At 44.6% G+C, this 12,704-nt stretch overlaps 1 protein-coding gene across 4 annotated transcripts in view; it reads right to left on the bottom strand.

Annotated features, from left to right (window-relative positions):
- LOC138567460 (voltage-dependent T-type calcium channel subunit alpha-1H-like) overlaps positions 1 to 12,704 on the bottom strand; it is a 1,148,189-nt gene that overhangs the window by 402,951 nt on the left and 732,534 nt on the right. For all 4 annotated transcript variants that reach the window (XM_069645666.1, XM_069645668.1, XM_069645670.1 and 1 more), the window contains exons 10-12: positions 11,662 to 11,847; positions 10,751 to 10,868; positions 5,850 to 6,005 (exon numbers count right to left, since the gene is read on the bottom strand). In XM_069645666.1, the coding sequence (XP_069501767.1) occupies positions 5,850 to 6,005; positions 10,751 to 10,868; positions 11,662 to 11,847 (460 nt within the window). The remainder of the gene's footprint in view (positions 1 to 5,849; positions 6,006 to 10,750; positions 10,869 to 11,661; positions 11,848 to 12,704) is intronic.

The raw sequence follows: 12,704 nt of genomic DNA, 5'->3' as shown, positions 1-12,704 counted from the left end.
GTCCGGCAGCAACCTGCCGGTTCTACCAGCACGGCTACCGCCGGACTCGTAATGAGGCCCAAAGTCATCAAATTCCACACATTCAATTTTGGAACTCGGTCTGTTTACTTGGAAGTGAAAATACCCAATGTTCATACTACTAGGAGCGAGGAACTAAAAAATGGCGGTCAGGTATATAGCCAAAAGAACAGCCTTTTGAGATTCCAAGTCGGAGAGCAAAACATAAACCTATGTAGTAATTGGACTTGCACATGTCCACAACTGGCCACAAGGGGTTCATGGGGGGCGGGAGGGACTCTGAGAGACATTCGAAGAAAATAAATGTACAATCATGTTTAAGAATCCTTCAGAGTCTCCAGAACTGCCATTCCTATTTTAAGCACACTGCAATCTATGAAAGTCTTTGACTGTCTGGTTCCAATTTATTCAAAGATGTTTGTTAATTATTGGATTTTTTTGCAACCAAAAATGTCTTAACTGAATCACTGATCTCTTACCCCGCACCCCCTCTCCCCCCGCTCCTGATGTAGCACAGATCTAACCTGCTTCTCTTTATTAATCATTAATCATGAGCCACAAGGGTCCGTGCTGAATCAGGGACTTCCTGATCATGGAGGCAGACGGCGCAGCAAAGGCTTCCATCGCCAGGGAGAACGTGTGATAACGGTTGGTGGCCCCCCTGAAGATGAGAGAATATGGATGGATGTCTTTGAAGGTCCAAAGACGTAAGTATTGCTTTCCACAGATTTGGCAATGCTACAGTTGTTGTGAGAAATGTTTAAGACAGAAGTTGGCACTAACACTCCCGTTATCATAACAGTACAGTACAGGGATTGAAATTAAGATTGGATACAGTAGAGTTATAAACAGCTCCTGGGTATCCAGCATTAACCGGGACCAGGAACTACCACTGGGGAACGAGGAGCTAGTACGTAGCGGTCCGCATATCTAACTTCCACGAAAGATGCAAACGTATCATGTTGTCCATTATTTATGATCCTTATGCATAAAATGTTGCATAAATATGCTCTAATGTTTATTTATCGATTGTCTCAAATGCACATAGTTCAAATTAATTGGGTGTATTTGTTCGACATTAAAAAATAGGATCTGGAAGTTGTTGGTGTCAAACTAACAGGCTATTCTTGGCAAATAGCTCCACGCTCCCCTCAATTTCGAACCCTGCAGTACAAAGTAAGGACTGTCCGAGACAGCTTAGTTGTCTCAGGGTAGCCTTCACAACAACTCAATGACATGGTCCTGTGCAGCAGGGTTGTGACCTAGCAGTTTGACCTGAACTGCCCCCTTTACTAAACCTTCCACCCATCACTATTCAGTTTTGCATAAGCCACTCTAATTGGCACAGATAATCCCTGACGTGGGTCCTGTGCCTGATGTACCTAGAGAACCAAGCTGCGCTACACTCCTGATGCCCAATGAGGCAGAGACATGCCTGGGGTTGCTTACAATGTCATGCAGAAGGGATTTGACCAAGCAGTTTCTGCTGGACTGCCTTTTTGGGGGGTGAGAGAGCCTGATTTACATATGGTTTTCCTCCTCTGGAATGGCATAGCAGGCTGATGCCGGTGGATATGATTCTTGCTAAACCTTGCATCCATCACTGTTCAGTTTTTCATATGTCCACCTAATTAAGGCGAGGCTGCCCATATGATGGTCCTGTGCGTGCTGCATGCCTAGACTAAACCAAACTAATGATGCCCATTGAGACCAAAAGCTGTCTGCGTCTACTTAAGATTACATGCAAAAGGGGTGTGATGCAGCCGTTCAAGCGAGACTGCGCTTTTTTGTGGGTGTCACCAAACCTGACTTGCATATGATTTTCTCGCTTCTATAATGGCACAAAAAGGCTGAAAAACAATGGTGGGTTGACCAGAGCAATTTCAATAGTTAAGATGTATTCTAAACATTCTATCCATCACTATTCAGTTTGGCATTGACAACAACTCAAAGATTACCTTAGTCTGCCATTGCTCTTAGAAATGTGGACGTGTTCACCATATAATTCAGATTCAATGATGAATGGTTACTAAGTGCATTAGAGGCCATTTGAATATTGGTATGCTGTGACATATTACATTATGTTCATTGTTATCTGGTGCACTAATGCCACCAAAGTGGCTCCATGTTGCTGGAATTTACATGAAGACTCTGGGATGACAGGAAAACAGAATTGTGGTTTGACCGAACCTGTGCGCTGCCTTTCTCCACCTCTGTTCTGATTCACTCGCTGTATGCCCTGCAACTGGATACAGTTCTGCTGACATCATGTTGTGCATGGAATATAAGTGTAGTGTGTGGCTTTGTGGTGTATGGTGTACGGCATATGAGTGTGTGGCGTGTGTGTGTGTATCTGTCTGTCTATGCTATGTGTGTATGGCGAACGAGCCCATACCATATGAGTGTATGGTATAGAAGTATGGTGTTTGGTGTATGAGTGGTTCATGAGTGGTATGTGACCATATACTATGAGCCACTGGTGTATAAGTGTCAGGTGAATTGGTATGTGCATATGGTATATGACTGTGTGCCATGTCAGTGTATGTTGTGTGAGTGTATGTCAAGTGAGGATGTGGCATTCAAGCAATTGCGCAAGGGTGTGTGGAATAAGTGTGCATGGAATCAGTCTGCATGGCATAAGAGCATGTGGACTAACAGTGCATGTCATAAGAGTGTGTGGCATGAGTGTGCAGCATAAAAGCATGTCACGTAAGAGTGAGTGGCTTAGGAGTTGTGGCATACGTGTATGGCATACAAGCATGGGCTGTGTGAAGGTGGCAAAAGAGTGTGGGGCCTAAGAGCGTGTCATGTAAGAATGCGTGGCCCAGGATTAGTGGCGAATTGGGGGGCATATAAATCATGGCGTACAAGTGCGTGGCAAATGTGCACATGGCATGGGTGTGTGCAGCCTAAGGGCATGTGGTGTAAGAGCAAGTGCCATAAGCATGTGTGGCAAAAAAGCATGTGGCGTAAGAATGTGTTGTAACATTGGTGTAAGATTTTGTGGTCTAACATTTTGTGTCATAAGAGTGTGTAATATAAGTGTGTGTGGCATAACTGTGTATGTGTTGTGTAAGGTGTATGGGCGTTTGGAGTGTAAGTGTGTAGCATGTGAGTGTATGGTGTGAAGGCATAAGAAATGCACATTTTCCACACAACTCCTATATGTATGATTTTCCTTTACATGTGTGCAATATCCATCTCCTATACCTCAATATACATATGAAAACTGACATCAAACATATAGTTGTGTACATGTATAAAATGAACATGTCCAACAGGCATTGTGCAGATCATATAGAAGATGCACGTTTATTTTGCGCATGTGTTACACGCCTCCTCTACGTATGAAAACTGACTATGATGTGAGGCATATAGCGTTGTCTTTTTTGGACATGTGTGCAATGTACATCTCCTGTACATCTCACATAAGAAATGATGTGTAATTCAATGCATTTAGTAGTGTATATGTATGAAATGGACATTTTCTACACACACCTGTACATTGCGTATAGAAGATGTACATTAATTCTGCTCATGCATGACATATAGATAAGTAGTAAAACTTGTATATCTCAGAATTGGACAACTCGATTTTCAAAATTCTTTAGTGCGCCAACTTGTGATAAGGTGTAGGTGTGCGCCTGCCAAAAATCTTAAAAGTCAAGGCATCCAAATGTAACATATATTGACATTTTTTTTTCTTTTCCCTGTGGGAAAAACACTTGTTCAAAGCTGTGCAAAATGCAATTAAAACATTATTTAAAAAAAAAAAATGAATCCATCCGTGAAAAGATCTGAACTTTTCCCTCCAAAATTAACTGTGGGTGTTTTTCGGACTATTTAATGGGAGGGTTTGAAGGATATTAGCATCCGCGGTGGCTGCCGCAGCCAATCAACTTGCTGGGATCGCGGGCTGAATCCAATGATCCAAGCCCGCATACGAAGCAAACTCAGAGCTGCGTGAGCCCACCCCGCCATCTTACCCCCAGTTCTTCTTTCATCCCCAAAACCTGCCCACCCAAATTACCAGTTCCTTTTTGCAGCGTCGCCACTTCTGCTTCCACTTCCAAATCCCAGATAGCAATGGAAATGAAAGAAGGTCTCTGCATGGAGCCCTGCCTTCCATTTCCGTGGCGGCCATGTTAGGTAAGTATTTGTTTGAATGAGACACTGTGAATGCACACCACGTTCATTCAAACACATCGATTGCTATCAACACCCCGGATTAAGAACCCTGTGTGCTAATAGCAATAATACCCTCACCGGCGGTCAGAGCGTGATAATGAAACATATGCACACACACACATACGTCAAAATGCAAACTTTCTGCAAGTTCTGAGCCAGCCATGGTATTTCAGGGCATTGCCAGACATGCTCTCTTGATTTTTAATTAAGTGACATGGGCTCCATGAAAAACATTGAATTTGGGAAGGATTTGAGAAAGGGCAACCGTTACAAAAAATGTACTGTGAGCTGGAGTGTGTTGCCATTTTGATGCACCATGTGTGAAACATCCAGTCTCATCATGCAGATGCCGACCTGTGTATAGTTCTCCGTTAGCCTTTTTAGGCTCCTAAGAGTGGAGATGGCTGTGGTTTGGTACTTCGACTAGCAAATTAAATAAATGACTCTATCCTGATTTTCAGCTGTGTTTACAGCTAGAAATAAACTTCCTCGTCTTTGCTCTTTTGGTAAGCCAGGTATTTATGCAGCACCTCACCATATTCATCCTTACGTAAAGGTAACACGCTGGGGCGATTATGAATATATACTTTCAGTCGTATAGCTGGAATCCCAGCCTCTGTCTGTTTTATTTACATGAGGGACATGGCTAGGAAAGGCTTCTACATGTATGAAAGCTCATATTATAGTAAGATCTGACTTTGATGTGAGGCATGTAGCCTTTTAGGTTTTGTACATGTATGCAATGTACAACTCCAATACATCTCACCTAAAAACACATATCAAAGTAATTCCTGATGTGCGACTTTATGCATTTAGCAGTGTACATTTATGAAATGTACACCATCTACACGTGCGTGTACATTTCGTATAGAATGTGTACATTCATTCTGCCCTTGTATGATATATATATAATTAGCATAATTGACCTAAAAACATTTCACCTAAAATATTTGATTGAATTTTCTTACCTTTTTTTGGGGACAAATTTAATTAAATATATGGGGGTGGGTAAGCATATAGATTAGGTTGAGGAGAAGTGGGGAGGTTTGCAGGGGTCCACCCCGCATTTTAGACTGAAAAAAGGTCAAATAGATCCGATCAAATGTGATTAGGTGAAATGTTTTAAGTCAAATAGACCCAAACCTGATATATAGATAAGTCTTGGCATATGAAATGAAAGGGGGAGTGTTGGCCAGTGTAAGGGTTTACCCTTCTTGTTCAGTAAATAAGTGAATTCCAGATGGTAAACACAGCCTGGGAATGGCTAAAGTGATTTACAACGGGTGAGGGCTAATGTAAGGTCCTCTTTATGCAGCTAAATAAGTGGTGTTGATAAAGGTATGCTAATACAGTGCAGCATTGCTTAAGTGGAGGCACTAGGGATCAGCAAGCCCTCCTGGCGTGCCCCTTTTTGTTCCTTTTACCATACCACAAACCTCAATTTCCAGCTGCTCTTTCCCTACACTTCAGTATATTAAGGAGACCTCATGCTTATCCTAGCTCTTGTGAGAGTGTGCTATTTCCTCAGGATACACCCTCTTCTCTTCTGGGAAGGAGTGGGGGAAATCAGTGTATCACCCCCCACCCCCACACACAGGGCCTGCAGCATAGGCCCAGACGTTCATCATTGCTTGCTATCTTACCTCTGCTTGGAATCCTTCTACCAAGATGGCCACTAAGAGGTTAAAAAGCACGTAGTTGCCAAACGTCATAAGCGCCACGAAATAGAGTGCCGCCCAAGATGAGGTGGAGGCCATTCCATTGTAGAGGACCACATTCCAGTCTTCCTGGGTGAGAATCTGTGTGGGAGAAAAGACATCTGATTAACCCCTTCAGCGCCGCTGCTCATACATTATTATCCATTGTTCGCCTTCTTTCTGGCACCTTCCATTGTTCCCCCGAAATTCCTAGTAATTAGCTCTCCCCATGTGGCAATTTGACCAGATTAGCTAAACAAAATGCCACTGCTTCATTTTGAGTGACTGCTAAGCCTATTTCACTCCTGCCTTGGTCCAAATCCCCCGGAGCCGTTGTGAGGTCTGAGCAAGGCATCCATGATTTACTTTTCAGCTTATCATTAATAAAGGTTGGAGTCTTACAGGGAAGCATGCCTGCCTGCTGCCTAAAGACTGACCAAAATGAAAGGAATGGGATTGTGATGTCGGTGCTGACATTCCTGCAATGACTTCCGCTTGGATGGTACAGCTTCTTGATAGGCCATTCTAGCGATATTACACAAATTGACCGAGCACAAATGACCAAATGATCTAATTGGAAAAATTGTAATGGTCCTAATTGACCTTTTGCACAATTGACCTTATATGTATATATATATATATATATATATATATATATATATATATATATATATATATATATATATATATATATTGGGTTGGTGTTGTATTATAAATAATACAAGGGGTTTGGGTGGGGGTTGCGGGGGTTTTGCATTGGGTGGGTATGTACTAATTGACCTTTAAAATTCAGTCAATTGTGCGGAAGATCAATTGTGATTCGGTCAATTGTGATTTGGTCAATTTGTATACAACCATTCAAGCCACGCACTCTCTGTACAGCCAGCATATCTCAATGATTTCAACTTGGATGTTATCGCCTCTTGATAGGCCATTCTAGCCAACACATCTTAGAGAAGATGGAGATGCAGATGTTTCGTGTGCGCCTCCTTTTTCTGCTTGTTGTCTTAAGCATCCTGTGAGTTGAAAATGTCAAGCAAGACCAATGGGTGTTTTAGGGACAGTGGTGTTCCTTGTATAGCAAAGTGCAGCATAAATGTGTTTAAAAAAGAAGCATGTGTGTAGCTTATTTGTGCATACTAGTCTTAGGAAGCCACCTCATCCATAACTCAGCCCACACCTGCTTCAAATATGAAGATGTTATCCAAATGGCCTGAAAGCTCACAAACAGCTCTACATAGAATGCACTGTATCTAAACTCAGGACTCACGCATTGGGTCTCCAGAATGATGACAGACTGAAACTTGACCCAATAGAAACCAAGCTTATATTTTGCACCATAGCACTACAGAGTCCTACAGCAATTGCCTGGTTCTGTCGCCCGTTGAAATGGTAACCTGCCCTCTGCCTATGACAACAGCCAAAAACCTTGGACTCCTGATGGACAGCGACCGCACACTTGAGCCACAGCTGAAAGCCATTGTAAAGCCCTGCTTTTTCCAACCACACATGATCTATAGCACCATTCCTTGTCTGACCTCAATGCAGAAAGGCAAGGCGAAGACTGCACCAGCACTCCCAAGACTGGACTATGCCAAGAGCCCCTACCTTGGGTTCTCGGATGAGCTACTCCGCAGAGTACTGGGTCCGAAATACAGCAGCTAACCGTTTGCTGAGAATGAACTGGCTCCCGATGAATCAGAGGATGCATTTCCAAACCCGGTGCTTGCCCTACTTCACTTTCCATGGCAGGGTATGGAAATCCAAAACAAACCACTGTGAACTCTTTGATCCAGCAAAATGGCCGCAGTGACGGTGAATAACGTATATCAGAAAGGCCGCCGAGAATCTTTCTGCCCCTCCCTCTCCAGGAAACTCAGGAGTTCTATGATCACATGCCTGCGCCGAGAGGAGCACCATCGCAACTTCAGAAAATCCCTGAGAACGTGGCTATTCACCGCACACTAGAATGAGCGCAATACAAAAACTGCAGCCAACAGATGCCAACTCACAGCAACATCGCCCAGATGGAACCTCCTCTGTCTAGTTATACAAACATGCCACAACCCTGCGTACATCTCATTAGCAAAGGACTTAGGAAGCTCACGCCAATTCGGGTCGAACCCCAAAACCTTTTAAATGAAATCTCACCCAAACGGTTGCGGAAATGCAAAAGGCTGGTCCACTATGCACCTGCCAAGGAGAATGGGCTATTGGACTCTTGTGGGTTGATTTCATTGAGCCACTTCATCTAAAGCGGTAAAGCAAGAAACCTTACCAGCAGAGTCTACATCTAAATACTGGCACAACACCAGACTGGCTATTCAACTGACACCAACATGACCCCAGCACACAAACCTCAACCAACAGTTGCCCACTCGCACTAACAACAATCATACAGGCCCCCCCTCTCCCTACTTATACACACATGACACAAACCTGCAATCAACTGGTCAGCAGCAGACTATGGATAATTGGAATCCTTCGGTTCAGGCTCCCAGATACCTTGCAAGTGGGATCGCAAAATTACAGAACACTGTGCATCAGCCAAGGAGTACCTGAGCTGAGACTCATCTGGGCCGACCTCCCAGCGCCATTTTATCTACACCAGAACAGGAAGAATCCTTTCCAATAGAGTCTACAAGCAAATGCTCAAACGGCACCAGACCAACTCACCGGAAACCAGTGAATCTCGCCCAGTAAAGCGCCCTCCCACTCTAACCCACTCCTATCCTAACCTCATCCCTCCTTACACCACTCACTCAATCAATTCCTGTGCATTGCGGGAAGGTTCCTACAAGCACACAATGCCTAGGGGGCGTGCTGCTCACCTCTTTAGCCCTAGGACACAGCCCACGCCAGCAGATACCTAGGCCCTCGCAGCGCTGACTCCAGTGCATGCATATTGGAGCCTCCTTTCAGGATGAAACACAATGAAGGTTTCTTGGCCACTAACCACTGGAATCAGAACGACTTCCAGGATCCACGTGCTTCCAAACTGAAAGCACACACACCATAGGATTTGCATCTGCCTTTCCCTTTGGCCCATTACCAACCCCCTTCCCTCTTTTATTGCACAGCCGCATGCAGCGAGGTCCCAAAAATGTCAGGAGTGCACCATACAAGGCTACCTTATATTATGCTTCCGGGTCAGTGCTGGGCAGAATGTCCTCTCTGATAGATACATGCATGTGCATGGCTGGCCGGATACGGAGTGATGTGGCCTAAGGGACCGCCATCAGAATTAATTGGAGGGATGGGGTGGGCTGACCCAATTTCTAGAGGTAGTGAGCTATTTCAGCCTCGCACTGGTGTTATTGGTGTGCCAGTCATGGTAGAATGACTATACATCTAATCTTCATTATCAGCTTCAAGGCACTAATAATCTTCCCAGATGCGGTCACTATGGCAACTAGTGAAATGCTGCCAGCAGGAACAGCAGTGGGGACCTTCCCTTCCACGACCCCCAACCATGGAGGTAGGAGTACAGGGATTATATGTTGGGGGTACAAAAAAGTCAAGGCGGTATGGGGAGGAAACAAAACAGAGGACCAGCGGCTGCCGGTGCGAGGGACCGGCAGGATATAGGGAGCAATATGATCCCTGGCCTATCTGTCACGCTAGTTCATACGGACCTGCCTGCAGTGTTGCTAGATGTATGTGATGCCTCGATCAGTATACTTTATGAATCAACAATGTGGCGGAAGGCTGGCCAATAGGGCCATCGAAAGGCCAATAAGGGTGTCCGAAAGGCTCCTATGTGGATACGCATGAATGACTGGCTGGACCTGTCCATAGCCTCAATGAGGTGCATTGCATGCAATCGCCATGCAAAGTGTGTCCACTGGATGAGTTGCACTGTGCTAAGCATCCAGACTTCCCGGAAGAACATAAAAAGATCTGTTGCAGTCGAGGCATTGGTCAACATCTTGCTTCACTTGGGTGATATGCTGTATCGGGTGATAACCGTGGAAGAAATCAAAAGACTCTAACTTGCTCAAAGGACAGGGTGACCACAAGCCACTGATCTGAACAAGAGGCCCACATTGTAGATTCATAAAGTATACTGTACTGCTTGCTAGCACACAACACAATTGGATTCCAAATCCTCTGGGTTGCAAGAGCATTTTGAGAGCGACCAGTATACATGGGAAATAGCACACAGCGATACGCCACTAGATATCTGCTTTGGCAAGGGTCGGTTGTGCTTGTAGATGTACTGAGGTAAAAACTGAAAAGGTGACTGTTGATTCTAAGTGCTAAGGCCTAGGTTATGGCACCAGCTATCTTTGTTAATCTGGCAATCCCGCGACATTAAACACGCATATTAGTGCAGCTGTGCACATTGGGGTTAAGATCAGGACCTACAGGCAATGGGTATTTCACTCACTCACTCACTCACTCACTCACTCACTCACTCACTCACTCACTCACTCACTCACTCACTCCTTAGTAGGCATGCCAATTGGAAACTTCCTAAACCCTAAACAGCTGAATCCAGGTCTCCCAGCATCTAGGTCTAAACCATGTCAGTCCACCAATGGTGGCTCCTCCGTGACCAGAATTCTGCGCTCAACAATTTAAATACCCTGCACATCAGGCTCCAACCCCCGGAAACCCATGGATGCCAACCTCTCTGGGCCCAGCCGTGGGTGTGGAGTGCAAGGCGGTCGGGTGCAATGTGGGATGACAGCAAGGAAATCAAGTTTCTACTGCCCGACTGCTTACCCCTTCATCAATGCTCTCATAGATGCCCGAAGACCTGAAGAAGTGTGAGGACTGTCAACGAGTCACCCATCCTTGCTGGCGATGCCTTCCCAAAGTGCCCATCCCCCAGCTGCTCTTACCTGGAATACGGTCACGATGGCCCAAAGCAAGGAATCAAAGTTCTTCCGGTCTGGGATGGTGTCCCCGGTGTCCGTCTTCAAACTAAACTTGCAGCCAAAAAGATGCATTCCCAGGATACTGTGAATGTAAAACATGGTCAGATGCATCGGATGACTCATTTCACGCTAGGCGAAGTTGATCATGAATTGGGGCCCAGTAGGCGAGAAGACTTTGGAATGGTGGAGATGGAAAAACCACAACAATTCTATTGAAATAAAAGGGTTATTGTCTTCCTAAAACAATGATAATTGGCTTCCCTTATCAGTGGGTGCTTGCAATACAATAAGTGTGTGTAAGGTCAAAAGAAACAAGAGAGAGAGAGAGACTGTGCATGCGTGCGTACGAGCGCCTGTGTGTGTAAGGTCAAAAGAAAAAAGTAAAACTACCAAATGTAGATTTCACTAAATCACCACAAGCCAAATTCAAATTGTTTAGTTGAAACCTCGGTAAACCGCACATGTGAGTATACAGCAATTAGAGTTAATCTGAGTGATGTCATTTATGCCACCTCCAAAATCAATTAATAGTGACCATACATAGCATAAGGTCTCCACTGTCATATAGAGGCTGCAACAGCAGTGGGTATGACATCATAAATAAGAATCATTGTGAATCTCAAGAATTTCTCTTACATCATTGACACTTTGGTTCTATTAAGGTTTCCAGTATTAGGACTCAGACAGCAAAGAAACCATGGGTTTACATGAAGAAATTAAGATCCCAAGCAATTACCCTATGCATGCAATGATCTATGGCCAAACAAGGGCAAGGTGGTGCCTTTAGCAACACTAAGATGTCACCAATAACCAGGGTTGGATCCTCTTGAAATGAAAGAAGAAGAAACTTGAACGACCAATCCCCCAGTGCCTACCTGAAGATGAAGATGAAAAGCATGAGCAACATGCAGAAGGTTGCAACGTTGTCCATTGTCTTCATCAGGACCACAAGCTGACGCCGCAGAGCGGGCATGAACCGCACCAGCTTGAGGACCCGAAGCAGTCGAAAGGTCCTCAACACAGAGAGGCCTCCATCAGACTGGCCGATGATCTCCCAAACACTGCAGAAGGGAAACACGTACATTCACAATCACTCTTATAAGAATGGACACGGTTGGAAATGTATAGATGGCAGAAAATGCCAGCACTGTTACACAAAACAAGGCACAACTTCAAGAAAAAGGACACCAGAAAATGTTAAGCAGGAATTATTTTAGAAGAGGGATTATTTTATACGAGTAACCCGGGAGGGACAATATGCTTATAACAAACAAGCTTATTGGCCCTCCCCGAGTCATTACCAGCTCGACAAAGCCTTTCCCCTAGGCAGATTGCAAGTTTGAATGGGCGCCATGGAAAGGGAGTAGGGACTATGTGTAGTCCCTTCTACCCGTTCCATGGCAGCCATTTTTTTTGTTCACTTTTTTCCGCTTTTCAATGGCCACCATGGAAATGGAGAAGGAACTACATGTAGTCCCTTCTCCTGTTCCATGGCACCAAACTTCTTTGTTTACTTTTTTATACTCGTGTGAATGGCCATCATGGAAAGGGAGAATAGAGTACGTATCCCATTTCATAGCAGGCATCTTTTTTCTTTTCTTTTTTCAGGTGCTAAACACCGGAGAAGCTGACAACTGAAAAAAGAAACTATTAGAACCCCGGTGTAACGGGCCGGAGTACTATAAGAAATAAGCCCCTTGCTGGGGGGCCATTAGAGCTTCCGTAAACTCCCCGGGGCCTGAGTTAAGCCTCAGGCCTGTAACTATTGGCTCTGGGGCATTACCTAAAGTGGTAATGGCCCGCAAGCTCAGGGTTTATTGCTTAATTCTTTATTCCACTATTGTTCTCTGGCGCTTGATTGGTAATCGTCATCACTCACCTGTATCATCCAAAGTGAGTGGTGAGTTATCTCAAGATA

This window comes from Ambystoma mexicanum, chromosome 2p (assembly GCF_040938575.1).
Source record: "Ambystoma mexicanum isolate Mex_15411 chromosome 2p, UKY_AmexF1_1, whole genome shotgun sequence".
Taxonomy (NCBI): domain Eukaryota; kingdom Metazoa; phylum Chordata; class Amphibia; order Caudata; family Ambystomatidae; genus Ambystoma; species Ambystoma mexicanum.
The sequence above is the reverse complement of the archived record's forward strand: the minus strand, read 5'-3'. Positions and strand labels throughout refer to the sequence as shown.